This window comes from Erythrolamprus reginae, chromosome Z, assembly GCF_031021105.1.
Source record: "Erythrolamprus reginae isolate rEryReg1 chromosome Z, rEryReg1.hap1, whole genome shotgun sequence".
Taxonomy (NCBI): Eukaryota; Metazoa; Chordata; class Lepidosauria; order Squamata; family Dipsadidae; genus Erythrolamprus; species Erythrolamprus reginae.
Window position 1 is genome coordinate 138350592 of NC_091963.1, and position 18026 is coordinate 138368617.

General features: G+C 37.4%; 3 protein-coding genes across 3 annotated transcripts; 1 reads left to right on the forward strand and 2 right to left on the reverse strand.

The window, feature by feature from the left end:
* Positions 1 to 3870: 3870 nt before the first annotated feature.
* On the reverse strand, positions 3871 to 4812 carry LOC139175879 (olfactory receptor 10AG1-like). The gene has a single exon (XM_070767244.1). It carries the CDS (start codon positions 4810 to 4812, stop codon positions 3871 to 3873), a length of 942 nt encoding a protein of 313 aa, XP_070623345.1.
* Positions 4813 to 8610: 3798 nt separating this feature from the next.
* LOC139154146 (olfactory receptor 10P1-like) lies at positions 8611 to 13285 on the reverse strand. Its single transcript, XM_070728578.1, has 3 exons — positions 13267 to 13285; positions 9828 to 10755; positions 8611 to 8845 (listed from the first exon to the last, which is right to left on the reverse strand). Exons 1-3 carry the CDS (start codon positions 13283 to 13285, stop codon positions 8611 to 8613), a joined length of 1182 nt encoding a protein of 393 aa, XP_070584679.1.
* A 3526-nt stretch (positions 13286 to 16811) lies between these two features.
* LOC139154147 (olfactory receptor 10A4-like) lies at positions 16812 to 17756 on the forward strand. The gene has a single exon (XM_070728579.1). It carries the CDS (start codon positions 16812 to 16814, stop codon positions 17754 to 17756), a length of 945 nt encoding a protein of 314 aa, XP_070584680.1.
* Positions 17757 to 18026: the final 270 nt, after the last annotated feature.

Genomic DNA, 18026 nt, shown 5'->3' on the forward strand with positions numbered 1-18026 from the left:
ATGGGCTGCATCTGTATGTAAATAGGTTTTGATTCAACATTTGGATGTATATGTACTATATGTACATATATGTATATGTATGACAGAAGGAAAAGGGGGGACATGATCGAAACATTTAAATATGTCAAAGGGTTAAATAAGGTTCGGGAGGGAAGTGTTTTTAATAGGAAAGTGAACACAAGAACAAGGGGACACAATCTGAAGTTAATTGGGGGAAAGATCAAAAGCAACATGAGAAAATATTATTTTACTGAAAGAGTAGTAGATCCTTGGAACAAACTTCCAGCAGACGTGGTTGGTAAATCCACAGTAACTGAATTTAAACATGCCTGGGATAAACATATATCCATCCTAAGATAAAATACAAGAAATAGTATAAGGGCAGACTAGATGGATCATGAGGTCTTTTTCTGCCGTCAATGTTCTATGTTTCTATGTTACTTGGTCACTATATGTCAGAAACGGGGTGGAACGGGTATCAGTAGCAACTGTGTGTTCTCCTTTGGGCATCGTTTGTAAGATGATTGGCACTCCTATTGCACAACTCATGCTTCCTAACCGGATGGAGCAGTGTGAAGGGGGTGCCCTTGGGGCTCACCTACGTCATTTCCAGTTCCGGGTCATGCAGGGTGAGCCCTCCCACATGCTGGGCGTGGTTTTACGGGCTGGGTGTAGGCGGGGCATGCCTCACCCTGACCAGGTATGGAGTTACACCCATTTAGTTGCCCAAGCATGTTTGTGTTCAGGAAACTCCGCCCCATTTAATGACCCCTGCAGGTCTTTCTGTTAATATTTAATAAAGTGACCCATTTTACCCAGCTTGGTGTCTGAGTGTTCATTTCCCGTCCGATGCAATTGTTTGCCCATGTAGTTTTTGACAGGTGTGATGTTGTAGCAGACAATTTTATGTACTATGATAAGTACACAAGGTCAGACTGTAGGTGCGTAGTTCAAGCTTGTCCAAACCCCAAATCTCAAGCCTGGTGGCATAAGGTATTCTATTGTGAACAGAGGAGTGGCATATTATTTTCATGAAATATCTCTGGACCAGCTCAATTGTATTAATCTGATATATGGTGTGGATTCTAGGAAGACGAGCTGTATTCGAGAATCGGTCTGGCAAAATCAAAATAATAAAATGAAATAAAAAATATCAAAACTTGATCTGGTTAAAAGCATTACTGACAGCAGAGTTAGAAAACCCTGTGCCCTCATATGTTGACAATTTCCAAGATTTTATGACCGACTGGCTGGGTCTAATAAGAATTCCTTTTCCATGTTGGCCCACTCTCCCTGGAACATCACCCGCCCCAGAGATTAGAATGGCCCCCACTCTAACACTCTTCCAGAAGGCATTGAAGATCTTGTTTTGTCAGTGGATCTGGGAAACCCCCAGCTGAAATGGCTCATGCGAGGTGCTGTTGCCAGGGTGTGTGTGTGTGTTTTTGTGTAATTTTAGTACATTAATTTATTATATGACTCTTCTTTTATTAGTTTTATTGTTTTTATATGAGGTTTCATATTCTGTAAGCTGCCTTGAGTTGCAATGTGCAAATAGGCAGCAGTAAATTGTAATCCAAAATAATGTGACAATGGAATAACTGATATTGGGATTACAAATTCGGATCAATAACCAGGTTTAAAATGTTCAGATAGATTTATATCTGAGCATCATTTTTCACCTCTGAGCCTCCACCTACATGGTTAAGATGATTGTCCTCAATGTTGGTTGTATATTTGGCAAGGGAACATTATTGATCATCTTGATGTCTTACACTTACAGCATGCTTGGGATTGGTTATTATGGTTACGTATTGTTTCGTTCCGAAAATGGTGGTTATGTCACCAGAGTTACCATTACTATATTTGTAGATATTAAATCAAAGCTTCTGTAGATTTGTCAGTGAAGAATAAGAAAAATGTGGAGAGAAATATTTCAATACAGGATAATGGCACTCTAATATTATATAAATATGATATATGAGCTTGGTGCTGTTTTAATAATGGAAAATAAAAACACTAACTTCATTTTTCAGTTCTATATGTACTTTAAAACAAAATCCTTATCTCTGACATTGACCTGCTCCATTTTTGATGATTTAGTACAAGCAGTGACAAAAGTTCTCTCAAATGTATAATTATTTCAGAATAAGTTGAAGCTCCCTTCAGTCTGAAACTGCCATCCATCAGAATTTTGTACATGTGGTTGAGGCAAGCTAAGTTATAACTTACATCCAGCATTTTTCGATATGCAGCTTTCATTATGGGACAATTTATACCTGGCCTTGCACTCCCACATTTCCTTTGTATTTAAGTTTCCTAAAAGACTCTACTGCTTTTCATTTGAAAAAGATGAAGAATATCACACGCAAGATGTGCCTTTTGGATGCGCGCTCCATGAATGGTGATGCTTTCTTAGAGCAGTGGTCACCAAATGGTGCTCCATGGACCACTGGTGGTCCGTGAGAAAATATCGGTGGTTTGCAGAAAAATTATTTGCATTTTTCATATTGTTCTAAATCAGCTATCCTCAAACTATGGCTGGATATGTGTAAATCGGATGTGAGGGTGGGGTAGATGAAATCCTAGTAATCTAATCCAACCCCCAGCTCTTATATCAATCTCATATTTCCTGTTTCCTGTTTTTTTGTAGTTCCACCCCAAAGGCAGAATTCCCTTGAGTACCATTTGTTGGGGGTCAAGGGAAAGGGAGGGTTTTGCCTTCTTTTTCTGTTCAAGATCCCCATGGACAATTGGTGGGCCACTGTGTGATACAGAATGCTAGACTTGATGGGCTTTGGACCAATTCAGCATGGCTCTTGTGTTCTTATGTTAAAACTCAAGAGAGGCTAAATGGTGCATAAGTCTCGTTATATTCCATCACCTTTATTCACAGGTTCAGTTGAAGCAAGCTCCTTGCTTCTCTTGAAGAAATTCATCACCCAAACTCCTTTGAGTTTTATTCCAAATGCTTGATAAGATTTCCTTCTGGTTTATGTAGATTCGTATCATATCCTTTTCTTTTCTTTTTATATCGTCCAACTTTTGACTTGCCTGTCATATTTTACACAAACCAAATATTAGACCAAAAGTGGAAAATGACATACAATTTTGGTCACCACAGTATAAGCAAGAAAGATAATTAGAGGACTGAAGACTAAAACACATGAACAACAGTTGGTGCAGTTGCGTATGTCTAGTCTAGTGAAAAGAAGGCCCAGGGGTGACATGATTAGCATTGCTTTGGACCTATATGGTTTCATCCTCCTTGCCTCTTTTAGTCTTAAAGGTAAAGGGTCCTCTGTACATGCAGGCTCTAGGGGAGGCGTTCATCTCCATATTAAAGTGGAGATGGTCATGTGGCCAGCATGGCTTAACACTGAAGCATGGAGTGCTGCTACCTTCCCACCAAAGTGGTCCCTATATGTCTACTTGCATTTTTATGTGCTTTCAAACTGCTAGGTTGGCAGAAGCTGGGACAAGTAACAAGAGCCTTCCATCCTTCTATGGTTGGTAAGATGGGTTTTGAACCACTGAACCGCTGACTTTTTGATTGACAAGCTCAGCATCTTAACCACTGAGCCATTGCATCCTTATGGTCTTACACTGACTCTTTTTCTCTATATTGTCCAGCAGCCTTCCTACTAAGAAAATGGACAAATAACATTTACTTGTATTCTTTCAAAAAAATAAATTAAAATTAAAATAAAATAATTTGGGGGGGGGCTTTCCCTATTCAAATAAATCTATCTTCAGATATAAGTCATTTCAGAATTAAGGCTAATGTCAGCCATTGAAATTTTCTAGAGTTTATTCTACCTCTACCTATATGTGGTGATAATCTGTTGAAGAGATGAAACCAATTGGCTATTACCTAAAGAAGATCAAATTCCTGCCTACAGATTTCTTGAAAGCAGTTTTTATCTCTTTGTTCCTCAAACTGTAAATGATGGGGTTCAAGCTTGGGGTCACTACAGTGTAGAGCAGTGCAAAGAATCTCTTGCTATCCATGGAATACACTGAATTGGGATGAATGTAGGCAGCAGTGATAGTTCCGTAGTAAAGGAAGACAATGATGAGATGTGAGGAGCAGGTTGAAAATGCTTTGTGTTTTGTCTTGGCCCCTGGCATCACAAAAATATTGGAAATGATGAGGATGTAAGAAAAGAGGATGAGCAAAAGAGGTACCAGGACAAATACCACAGTTAGTATGGCAATGGCCACTTCGTTTCTGTAGGTGTTGGTGGAAGCTAACTTCAAGACAGGCATGAGATCACAGAGAAAATGGCTGATTATATTCAACCTGCAGAAGGGAAGTGTGAAAATTGATGCAGACTGCCCTACACCCACCAATATTCCAATGGCCCATGAGACAATAGCAAGGGTTGCACATTCCCTGATGTTCATGATATATGGATATTGCAAGAGTTTGCAAATGGCAACATAGCGGTCATATGCCATGACACAAAGAAGACAACATTCAGTGGTACCAAAGAGAAGAAAGAAGCACAGTTGAATTCCACAGCCCCCAAAGGATATAGTCTGGTTATCCGATAACAAATTCACTAGTGTCTTTGGGCTGATGGTGGAAGTGTAACCTATTTCCAAAAAGGACAAGTTCCAGAGGAAGAAGTACATTGGGGTGTGAAGGCTGGGACTGACTATAGTGACAATCAAAATCAGTGTGTTGCCCATCAAGGCTAAGAGGTAAAATACTAGAATCAGGCAAAATAGAAATTCTCGTATAATATAGAAGTCTGAGAAGCCCAACAGAACAATCTCAGTGAAGCACGTCTGGTTGTCTTCTTTCATGGCATCATCCAGATTGAAGCCTGAGAACACAAGAGAAATGTGCAATTAAACAATTATTATGAACAATTTTAAACAAATAAATATGTTATACAAGAGACCGCTATCCTATTTTGATATTTTGACCTCACTGGATTCCCAAGAAGTCATTATGGCGCATGCATAAGAACATAAAAGACTACCTCAAATTTATCCCAAATTAAAACCAAATTGCTGGAGATGCACAAATGACAATGGAACTGTTTTTCACTTGTGGTGGACTTGTCCAAAAATTTTAAAAATCTGGAATAAAACTAGAATGTGGATATATGAAATTGCCAAAGTTAAATTGCAACTTAAAGCAGAGGTCTTCCTTCTAGGCATAATAGACATGAAAATTAAAAAAGAATATTATTATTTAATACAACACTTAATCACTGCAGTTAGGATCACCATAGCACAACATTGGAAGAAAGAAGACACACCAACGGAAAGAGATATGATCAAAAAAATACTTGACTGTGCAGAATTTGATACATTAACACAAAAACTTAAAAACAACAAGCAAGCACGTGATAATGATATGTGGAAAGATTTTTATAGTTGGGTTGAAAACCGAAAAAAGAATAGCTGTACATACTGTGGAAAACAAAAAGTTAGATATAGCATAAACAAAACTGGAATTATAAGTAAAAATAAGGATATAAATGATTAAGATTGTAAGCAACACTTATTTATTTATTGTAAGATATTTATTATTATTATGATTATTACCAATGTTACACTGACAATTACGCTGACGCTATAGACCATAGAATTGCAAAATATAAACTGTCGAAGACACAGTTTGGGGGGGCGGGAGGGAACGGGATGTGTGTTGTATTGTCCTACAACAGACATACCACAACTGTATTTACAAGCTGAAAAATATAATGTTCTGTCTTCAGAGAGGGGCGGCATACAAATAATAAATAAATAAATAAATAAATAAATAAATATGTATATATTAAATAAAATTTTTCTAAAAAATTAAAAAGAACATAAAAACATAAGAAGACCACGCTGAATCAGGCCAAAGCCCATCAAGTCCAGCATTCTGTCTTACACAATGGCCCATCAATTGTACATTTTATTTATTTATTTTATTTATTCAATTTTTAAATGCTGCCCTTCTCCTTAGACTTAGGGCGGCTTACAACATGTTAGCAATAGCACTTTTTAACAGAGCCAGCATATTGCCCCCACAATCCGGATCCTCATTTTACCCACCTTGGAAGAATGGAAGGCTGAGTCAACCTTCAGCCGGTGATGAGATTTGAACTGCTGACCTGCAGATCTAGCAGTCAGCTTTAGTGGCCTGCAGTACTGCACTTCCCTTGACCCCCAACAAATGGTACTCAAGGGAATCCTGCTTGCCTCAACCAACATAGAGGCATGCCTACCATCCCTGTCTTAATGTTTCTCTATTATTAGTACCAGAATCATGTATATAAACAATGTTATATCTTTGTATACTACCAATACTTTATTTGACAAATAAATAAATAAAATATGAAATATGCAATTAAGCAATTATTATGAACAATTATTAACAAATAAATACGTTATACAAGAGACTGTACATTTTGATAAATGTATTTTGTGTCATCTGGTCAATTAGTTACCACAAAGATGGATACTCTCCATGAGGAGTTAATCCACTTACTCAAAAATAATAGGTTTGATCAAGTCCTTGGAAAAATGAAAGAGCCTCAAATTTAATTTAGTGCTATGCATATTTTGTGTGTGTTTACATCATTTTGGCAACCATTCTAGTTCTCTTTCCTAGCATTGAATGGACAGACCTTTTTTCGGTATTCAATAATAATATCTTTAATTTAAAAAATTAATTATCTTGGAATAATTAAATAATTATTAGACAGATTCATGGATGCCAAGTGTATTGGTGGTTATTAAAACGGATGTCCAAGTTGTCTATGTTGCTTGAGGCAGATAGGATTCCCTTGAGTACCATTTGTTGGGGGTCAAGGGAAAGGGAGGGTTTTGCCTTCTCTTTCTGATCAAAATCCCCATGTACAATTGGTGGACCACTGTATGCTGGACTCGATGTTCTCATTCAGCATGACTCTTCTTATGTTCTTGCTTTTTTATGCATGAAGTTGGCTGTCATTCTGTCTGGAAATTTTGAAATTCTAAGATAGGTGAAGCATTAGAACTTGCAGAAATCTGATTTAGGCTTAATTTCTCATTAACTGAGATTTGTGCTCATTTTTATCATCAATGATCCATCATTCTTGTTAACTAAATAATATTTTTTTTCATTTCTGTGCAGAAATTTTACATTACCTGTACCAAGCTATGTTGCTTTAAAAAATACCTACAGAATTAAACTTTCTTAATATTTCATTGAATATAATAATAATAATAATAATAATAATAATAATAATAATTTATTAGATTTGTATGTCGCCCCTCTCCGAAGACTCAGGGCAGCTCACAGCAATATCTTCTACAAATAAACATATATTTTCAAGAAATTGTGTAAGGAAGAAACCAACCCACCAACATTTACCTTACCTTAATGAGATATTGATCTTATTTTTGTATTGATTTCTGATATTTTTTAGAACGCTGGGATATTTCTTCTTACGGGGGGAAAAAAACCCTAGAAATAGTCTAACATTCATGGACTACTGTATATGGAAAGCCATGTAATCCTTCCTCTGGAAATAAATAGCACCCCTATGTAAGTTTTTTGCATCCCCCAACATCAAAGACTATGGAGACTTTAACTTAACTCCTGCAGGATCATAAATTTTAGATATACTTATAAGTCTTTCACTAACAAGGTCTCATGATAGAAGAGTGAGATTTCATATTGGGCATTTCATAGCTTAATGTCAGGGGAAGCATTTATTTCATTTATTTATTTTATTTAGTTAGTTTGTCAAACACGTATGAGCACAGGGAATGAGTACAAATTAATGGGGACTTTAGGACTGGGATGGTAGGCATGCTGGTGTGCTTATGCACGCCATGTGAGGTGGGCAGAGAATCTGGGAATATAATCTAACTTGCTACAAGTTTCTTGAAAGCAGCTTTATCCCTTTGTTCCTCTGTGGCTGCCATATCATGTTAGGATAGGATTTAATATCTGGACTTCTAACATAACTGTCTTATACACTTTTATTCCATTAGCAAGAAGAGGACTGAACGTAAAAACCACATAAGGACAAGTCTGCATTTCTGGTGAACTCTGCTTGAGGAAGTGACTGGCCATAAAGCGGTTCATGGCAGCCCCCCTTGAATAACAAGAATGTGTCGGTAGGATGAGAACTGTGTGATAAAAGGGTGCATATTTACATTTCCTGGGATAAACAGGACGAAGGCAGCAATAAAAGACCTTGCTTTGAGGTAAACAGGAGATAGCCATTCTAACAACAAAGATCCCAGGAAATTGGCCATGAAAGATATTTGTTCAGTTGTGTCATATCTTAGAGTTATGTTATTGGATGTTTGTATACCACTTGACATATACGGATAACCTTACCCAATTTGCATATTCCCCCCAATAAAAGGAAGTGCGCAGCCCAAAACTGTGTCATTTCACCTGGAGTGAAATGTGTCCACGTTTTCTTTCTAGGATTCAAATTTGTGAGTGACCCCACGCGTCTGGGTTGCCCTGTTCCCCACAGGGACTTTGCGGCATCCGCATTCCTCAAGCTATCAATGAGGGGATTCGGCCTTGGGATCACCACTGTGTAAACCAGGCAAAGGACTCTAGGACTAAGGAGGTAATAATACCACTCTATAATTCCCTAGTCACACCACACCTGCAGTACTGCATTCAATTTTGGTCTCCACAATACAAAAAAGACATTGAAACTCTGGAAAAAGTACAGAAAAGAGCAACCAGAATAATAAAAGGACCAAAAAGATATGAGGACCAAAACCAAAACATATGAGGAAAGGTTGCAGGAACTGGGCATGGATAGTCGAGTGAAGAGGAGGTCCAGAGGGGACATGATAGCAGAATACAGGTACTTGAAGGATTGCTGTGTAGAGGAGGGGGTCACACTGTTTTCCAGGGTACCAGCAGGCTAGAGAAGAAATGGAGGGAAGCTGACCAAGGAGAGATTCAACCTGGAAATAAGGAAGAACTTTCTGATGGTGAGCGTGATCAACCAGTGGAATGGCCTGCCTGCAGAGGTTGTGAATACCCCAACACTGGAGCAAAATATCACTTGGATCAACATACACATATGCCGGAGACACGAAGCTGTACACACAGCTCAATTTCCGCTACCAGTGTGGCGTCCTTATCCATAATGGTAGAAGCCCAATAGGTGGCATGCGGAGTCATATCTGCTGGCACACAAGCCATTGCCCTAGCTCAGCTCCAACGTGCATGTGTGCGCTGGCCAGCTTATTTTTGGCTTGCAGAGAGGCTCTGAAAGGGTGTTTATGGTTTTCAGAGAGCCTCCAGGAGGATGGGGGGGGGAAGTATTTACCCTCGCCCAGCTCCAGGGAAACCTTTGGAGTTTGGGGAGGGTGAAGCACGAGCCTACTGGGCCCATCAGGAGTTGTGAAACAGGCTTTTTCTGGCTTCCAGAAGGCCTCCGGAGGGTGGGGAAAGCTGTTTTTGCCCTCTCCAGGCATTGAATTATGGTTACACGATGGATGAACATCATCATCATCATCAATATGTATATATTCATGTCATATATACATATGAGGAAGTAGTACATTTTGAATGTTCAATCGTTTTAAATAAATAGACAGGGAAATTGCAGGCCCCTTGATGTGAGTGACGTCAAGTTGGCCACACCCATCCAGCCCATGACTATTAAGTCACACCTATCCAGCCACATGACCAGGAAACCATGCCCACCCAGTCATATGAACACCAAGGCATGCTCACCAAGCAAGCCATTCATTATTTATTTATCTATTATTTAAATTTCATGCCCACAGAACCGGTAGTAAAAAAATTAGAATCCCTTATTCCTTAAAGAAACCATGTTTACTTTGCTAATAATTTCTTGAAAGCAGCTTTTATCTCTTCATTCCTCAAACTGTAAATGATGGGGTTTAAGCTTGGGGTCACTACTGTGTAGAGCAGGGCAAGGAACCTGTTATTATCCTCAGAAGACGATGAGCTGGGCTGAATGTAGGTGAACATGATAGTTCCAAAGAAAATGAAGACAACGATGAGATGTGAGGAGCAAGTGGAGAAGGCTTTACGCCTTTTCTTGGCTGCTGGCATCATAAGGATAGTAGAGATGATGAGGACGTAAGAAAAGAGAATGAAGACAAGGGGAATGAGGACGAACACCACTGTGAGTGTGGCATTGACCACTTCATTTGTGTAAGTATTGGCAGAGGTCAGCCTCAGAACAGGCAAAGGATCACAGAAGAAATGGCTGATTTTATTCAACCTACAGTAGGGAAGGGTAAATATTGAAAGAGATTGTCCCATACCTGAAAAACTCCCGGAGGCCCATGAGAAGGCAGCTAGTTTAGTGCATATCCTGTAATTCATAATACAGGGATATTGTAAAGGTTTGCAGATGGCAACATAGCGGTCGTATGACATAGCACAAAGAAGACAACACTCAGTGATACCAAAGAGAATAAAGAAACATAATTGACACCCACAACCCCAGAAGGATATAGTTTGGTTCTTTGATAACAGGTTCACTAGCAACTTCAGGTTGATGGTTGAGGTGTAGCTGATTTCTAAAAAAGACAGGTGTGAGACAAAGAAGTACATCGGAGTATGAAGGCGAGGACTAGCAATGGTTAGCATCAAAACCAGGCCATTTCCTAATAGGGCCATGAAGAAGAAGAATAGAACCAGACAAAAGAGTAGTTCTTGCAGAGATTGGAAATCGGAGAAGCCAAGCAGAACAAACTCGGTGAGGCAAGACTGGCTGTTGTTTTTCCCGGTATCATCCAGGTTGAAGCCTGAGAACAAAATGAGATCATTAAATATTAAAAAAATCAAATACTTATTAGCATTTTTAAACAATGAACTATACCTGTTATCCTTATTATTGCCAGAATGGGACAATTTGCCACAGCCAACTCACTAGGGCAAACTCACCCCAACTAACCTACTATGGGACAACTCCGCACAGGACAATTTAACAGTTCAATGTAATTATTTAGAATAATATATATATGAAAGTCTTGGCATGTTCAGGTTTCTTCCCATGTAAGTTTCAGAGATTACAGGAAGAAACCTGAATATGCCAAGACCTTCACACACACACACACACACACACACACACACACACACACACTTTTTTGGTATTAGTGTCAACTCTTGTCCCATGGTGAGTTGGCCATAGCAAGTTGTCATAGACCCGAGTATTGCTGTTTTCTTATGCTAGAAATAGTGAATTGGATCAAGTGCTTGGAAATAGGAAATGGGGGATACATATTTAATTTAGTGCCATTTTCATTTTGGGTGTAATAATACCACGAGTATATCATATAAACATTCTAGGGTAATTTCTCAATGAAGTTAGTTTGAATTTTCAGCGCCAGAACTTCTCAAAATAATAACATGTCTCATTTCAACTTTGGCCAAATTAGCCAACTTTATCCCCCCCCCCCTCCATAAAACAAATTTGGTTTTTAACCTATTCAAATGATCACAATCCCTTGCTATGGATGTCTTCTAACCTCTAAAAAGTCTCTTTTGTAAGTTCCAGCTAAAAGAAAATATTCAACTCATTGTTTAAATTATTATTTCCTTTTCATTTTTTAGAGGTTCATGCAATTATTTTTGCATAGCCAGTAATAAATTCTTGTTAATGTTTTTCTCCATAATAATTTCGGATAGGTTTCATTCAACACCTTTTTTGGTAAGAACATCTTCTGGTGTAACAGGTTATGTGGAAACATGGTGTTCATAAAAATGCATGACAGGGCTATGCACAATTATCTTTACCTCTTACTATGCAATTGCAACATACCATTTATTCCATTTCATCTTCAAACCCACAAATGACACATTCCTTTTATGCATAAAGTTTTATAAATCACAATCATAAATCAAACCCATAAATCATACATTCATTTCACGTGTAAAGTCAATAAGGGGCTTCCAGTGAGTGATAAATGTATACATTATATTTCTCTCTCTCTCTCATCAAAGAGGTCAAATAAGCCTTCTCAGCATTTTGAATCATTTTCCAAACATTCCTCTATTGTGGATAATGACAAATCTTTTGGTATTTGTGCATATAATACAGTGATGGATTGATCCTGGTTCAACCCGGTTATAAGAATTGGTACTGCCAGTGATGGGATGCTCCGTCAAACCCACTCAGGATGCTCCTGTGCATTCACAGAAGCATCATATGTTTGCACAAGCATGCATGCAAACCAGTAGTAAAGAGCTTTAGAAGCCACTATAAATATATAATACTTAAATTGAAGTTATATAACTTCAATAAAGTTCTATAACTCTTTTCCAGCAATTTACTCATCAGTCCCAAAAGACAAATCTCTGCTTTCAACTTTATATTATCTTTAAAAGCTTCTGGAGCTGTGTATGTATTTGGATCCGATTTTTAAAAGTTTTTTTTTTATATATCCACCACAGGTGAAAAAACATCCCTTCTTTTTGTTCATACTTCCAACATAAATTTGACATGATTTTCTACATTGAAGGAAATTTCTCTAGTGATAAATACCAATGGTATACAAATTCTTCAAGATTATAACAAAATGTAAATTTCCGCCATATATTTTCCCATTGTTCCATCAGTATAATATAGCATAGTAATATAGCTAAACTTTAGCCCACATTGTCATACAGTCTTTTCTCATATGCAGTTCAACTTCTGTTTCATATTTCAATAAAAATGTATATATTTTAGCAATAATAAATTCCTCATTTATACACAATTCTATTTTAAATGTAAGATTTAGAAAGTCCAAAACCATATTTTTGACTACTTTAAAACTTCCTGATAATTACGAATAATAGAACCATGATCAATCTTGGCAATAGTTCTATTACTTATAGTTATAATCCTGCCACCAAATGTTAAAAAAAAATAATCATTTTTTATTTGATTTCATTGAAATTAAGGATTTTTTATAACTGTCCATTTAGATTCCGGTTGGAAATGCTGAAAGATTGCAGGTTTGGGAAAACTGATTTAGACTGAAGGTAATCATAAAATATGAGTTGCATCCACTGTTTATCGTTAATGACCAAACATTTCTGTTAGGTAAAAAATGTTTTTTTCCTAGCCAAATATAACACCAACAGTTGCAGAAATGTAAGTCATGATCTATACCAGGCTGAAAAGAATTAACTAGTAAAGTATAAGTGAGACACTGACAATAAAACTCTTGATTGAATATCATTTAAAATTAGAAGTTTTCATAAAGTTGTACCACAGGAACAACCAACCCACCAAACAAGACCATGAGGGAAATACAAACTATTAATCTTACTTTTGAATTGTTTTTCCATATTGTTAGGAAGATGGAATATTTCTTAGCTGGAGATGCACTAATATGCACGGCTGATTTAAGGCCTTAAAAATTTCCCTGACAAATTTGAGTATTTATGCATTTCTTCCTCTGGAAAAATATACTATATACTATTTCATACAAATATGATGCATTTTGCATCAGCCAACATTAAGGTCTATGAATGAGCCTTTTAAATTATTTGATTCCTAGAGGACCAGAAATTCTAGAGGGGATTTTAACAACGACAGTGGAAGAGACATATTAAAAGCGTCCTTGGTTTGCAGATTTTCCATTTGGTTATTGATCATCATGACAAAGAGTGTGCTCAGAAAAAAAAGAGAGTAAATTATCCCACTAGCAGGCCTTTTGGACCAAAATAAGAGAGTGCCAACAGAAGGACAGAGTCCTGGAAATGGAAACTAAAATATCCAGCATCTGTGGGCCCTGGATTTCCCCCAATTACTAAACAATGTTTCCCAAAGGCCCTGGTTGTCCTTGGAATTCATTAATCAAATCCCCAAAATGAATCCTCAAGAAATCTTGTTAGAGAAAAGTCCTTAAATCTCTCTAGAATTTCTGATCCTCTAGGAGTCAAGTGATTTCATAGACTCATTTACTCCTTTGATGTTGGCTAATATGAAATGTCTGCATATTAAGAAAATACATCTTTTTTTCTAGAGAAAGGGATACATGGAGAATCACTGAAGATCTTAAATGCTTAGTGCTTTTTCAGGTTTTTCATGGGAAGGAATTTTCCATCTTTCTAAAAATATGAGAAAAGAAATCTAAAGTAAGGTCAATATATACCCTTGATTCATATTTGGTGGGTTGGTTCTTCCTGTTGTAAGGTTTTATGGACTGAGCGTACTACTTATTTTATTTTTATTTGTTTATTTATTTGCCAAACAATTATAGGGTGATAATTTGTACAAATAAAACATTAGATAAGTAATGATAAAATGTAACAAGAGAAGACAATAGGACAGGGACGGTAGGCACAGTGGTGCGCTTACGCACGCCCCTTACAGACTTCTTAGAAAGGGGAAAAGGTCAATTGTAGATAGTCTAAGGTTAAAGGTTTTGGGATTAGGAGTAGAAACCACAGAATCAGGTAGTGCATTCCAGGCGTTGAATACTCTGTTGCTGAAGTCGTATTTTTTGCAGTCAAGTTTGGAGTGGTTGACATTTAGTTTAAATCAATTTCATGCTCGTGTGTTGTTGCGGTTGAAGGTGAAGTAGTCATTAACAGGTAGGACATTTTGGTATATGATTTTATGAACTATAATTAAGTCAGAACGGAGACAACGGAGTTGTAAGTTGTCTAAACCAAGAATTTCAAGTCTGGCGGAGTAAGGTTTTTTGTTGTGAGAAGAGGAATGAAGGACTCTTCTTGTGAAATATTTCTGGTCTCTCTCAATTGTGTTGATGTCAGATATGCAATGTGGGTTCCATACAGGCGAGTTGTATTCTAGGATTGGTCTGACAAATGTTTTGTAAGCTCTTGTTAGCAGTTCAAAATTACCAGAGAAGAAACTGCAAAGGATTAGGTTAACAACTCTTAAAGCCTTTTTGGCAATGTTGTTGCAGTGGGCTCTAGGACTTAGGTCATTGGATATGAGTATTCCAAGGTCTTTGACAGATTGAGAGTTATCAATGTTCAATTCCTCCAAGTTTATATTTAATATTCTGATTCTTTTTACCAATGTGTAAGACAGAGCATTTAGTGGTGGAGATTTGAAGTTGCCAGGTTTTAGACTATTCTGCTATGTGGTCAAGGTCTTTTTGAAGCGTAGCAGCATTGTCGGTAGTATTAAATAGTTTGACATCGTCTGCAAAGAGAACGCAATTATTATTATTATTATTATTATTATTATTATTATTATTATTATTATTATTATTAGATTTGTATGCCGCCCCTCTCCGAAGACACTTGCTAGTGATGCAATCGCAAAGATCGTTTATGTATAGTATGAATAGTGTGGGTCCTAAAACACTACCTTGAGGGACACCACTGTTAACAGGAGCAGGAAGAGAAGTGGCTCTTCCTATTTTGACCACTTGTTGTCTGTTAGATAGGAATGCTGTTAACCAATTGTGTAGTAGTCCAGAGATGCCATAGGATTTGAGTTTCAGAAGAAGTTTGTCGTGGACAACTGAGTCAAAGGCTTTGCAAAAGTCGATATAGATCGCATCAATTGGATTACCTTGGTCAAGTGGAATGGTCCAAATGTTTTTACAGTGTAAGAGTTGTAGATTACAGGATAATTTTTTTCTGAAACCAAATTGTTTATTGGAAAGTAGGTTATTAGTTTCAAGGTGGAGTGTAATGGATTGGTTTATGATTGATTCCATAACTTTGCAGGTGACACAACACAAAGAAAAAGTCTGTAATTTTCAACATTGCTTGGATCTCCTTTTTTGAAGATAGGGATGACTGTGGCAAGTGACCATAGTGTGGGTAGGGAGCTAGTACTGAAAGATTTATTAAAAATTATGCTCAGAGGTTCAGCCAAGGTGGAGGAGAGCATTTTAAAGAAGTATGCACATAGTCCATCTGGTCCAATAGATAAAGATGGTTTTAGGTTGTGTATTGCCTTTCTAATGTTATCTTCTGTAACATCAATTTGTGTAAGATTATTGAGGTTATTTGTGGTGTGATTAGGAAATGTTGGGCATGAGCTATTGTTGTTAACAAAGATGATCTGAAGAAGGTGTTAAAGAGGTTAGATTTGTCTGATTCATCATTATGGTCTATGTTGTTTGGTCCTTTAAGGGGTGGGATGGATCTAGAGTCTTTGAGTTTATTGTTAACAAAGTTGTAGAAGGCACGAGTAGACCTTGTCCATAGAAGGTTTTCTTCTTGGATGATGTGATAATTGGTACATTCAGTCTTTATTTGGTGACACAAATTTTTATAGCGGCTTTTAAAGTTGGAAACATGGCCTGCTTTATTTTTGCACCAAAGAATTCTTTTTTTTGGTTTGGAGCTTTCTTATTTTTATGGGTAATTTGTTTTTCTTAGTTTTGGTGAATATTAGTGGTACGTATAATTTGATGAATCTTTGAATTTCAAGTAAAAACATATTGTAGTGATCTTCAGTGGTGATGCAATCAGAGAAAATTGTGTGCCAGCCGAGAGGTGAGAGGTAGGCTTCGATGAGGTCGTAATTGGCCTTTTTGAAGTTATAGTTGGTTGTCCTTTCGTTAAGATGGTTTTTGTGAGGGTGTATGTTTAGGTAAAAGTCAATCATGCTATGGTCACTGTTAGAAAAGGGTTCTTTTATTTGTAGTCCGTAAATTGAGTGTAGGCTGTTGCAGAAGATTTGCAGTTTACATAGAAACATAGAAGACTGACGGCAGAAAAAGACCCCATGGTCCATCTAGTCTGCCCTTTTACTGTGCAGTTTACTGTGGTGTGCCATGTAGATTTCAAGGATAGTAAGTCTAGTTCATTCTAAAAAAATAATAATGTCATGAATAATTATTTAATTCTCCATTTTTCTTCTTTTCCTAAGGTTTTGATAATGGAGAAAGAAAACTGGACATGTTTGACTGAAATTGTCCTGCTAGGCTTCTCAGATTTTCAGTCTATGCGAGAAATTTTGTTTTTCCTGATTTTAATATCTTACCTCATGTCTTTGATTGGCAACAGTTTGATTTTGATCCTCACCATCTTCAGTCCTACCCTGCACAACCCAATGTACTTCTTCCTCTGGAACTTGTCTTTTTTGGAAATTGGCTACACTTCCTCCATCAGCCCAAAGATGTTAGTGAACTTATTATCAGACAACCAGAACATATATTTTTGGGGTTGCGGTTGTCAAATGTGTTTCTTCATTCTCTTTGGTATTACTGAGTGTTGTCTTCTTTGTGTCATGGCATATGACCGCTATGTTGCCATCTGCAAGCCCTTGCAATATCCATATATCATGAACTTCAGAGAATGTGCTAAGCTTGCTGCTGCATCATGGGTCATTGGTGTTTCTGTGGGTCTGGGGCAATCTATTTCAATATTCACCCTTCCCTTCTGTGGGTCAAATAGAATCAACCATTTCTTTTGTGACCTTATGCCTGTTCTGAGGCTGGCGTCCACCAATACTTATGAAAACGAGCTGGCCATTGCTGCAATAACAGTTCTAGTTATTCTCGTACCTCTTTTGCTTATCCTTATTTCCTACATCCTCATCATTTCCACTATTCTCACAATGCCGCTAGCCAAGAGCAGGAACAAAGCATTTTCCACTTGTTCCTCACATCTCACTGTGGTCTGCATTTTCTTTGGGACTGCCATTTCTACATACATACATCCCAGCTCAGAATATTCCATGGACAGTAGCAGGTTCCTTGCCCTGCTCTACACAGTAGTGACCCCAGGTTTGAACCCCATCATTTACAGTTTGAGGAATAAAGAGATAAAAGCTGCTTTCAAGAAATATATAGTGAGGAAACAGATCCTATTTGTAGGATAATACAAGTGTAACCATAGGCTTTATGCAATTAATTAGTTACAAGATACAAGATAACAGGTATGCTATAAACATAAACAAAAGCAAGTAGGTATAGGTAAATTTGGACAATAGGACAGTAGGACAGGGATGGTAGTGTGCTTATGCATGCCTCTTATAGACCTCTTAGGAAATAAAGTGAGTTCGACTGTAGACAGTCTAAAGCTAAACTTTTGGGGGTTTGGGGAAGAAACCACAGAGTCAGGTAGTGCATTCCATACATTGATTAGTTTA

Excerpts from the sequence above, each read along its gene's own strand:
- LOC139154146 (XM_070728578.1), bottom strand. Across the intron at positions 8,846-9,827 it reads ATAAAAGCTGCTTTCAAGAA|AGCAATCCTTCAAGTACCTG; the intron begins ATTATTAGCAAA and ends CCTCCTCTACAC.
- LOC139175879 (XM_070767244.1), bottom strand. The coding sequence starts at position 4,812 with ATGAAAGAAGACAACCAGACGTGCTTCACTGAGATTGTTCTGTTGGGC.
- LOC139154147 (XM_070728579.1), top strand. The coding sequence starts at position 16,812 with ATGGAGAAAGAAAACTGGACATGTTTGACTGAAATTGTCCTGCTAGGC.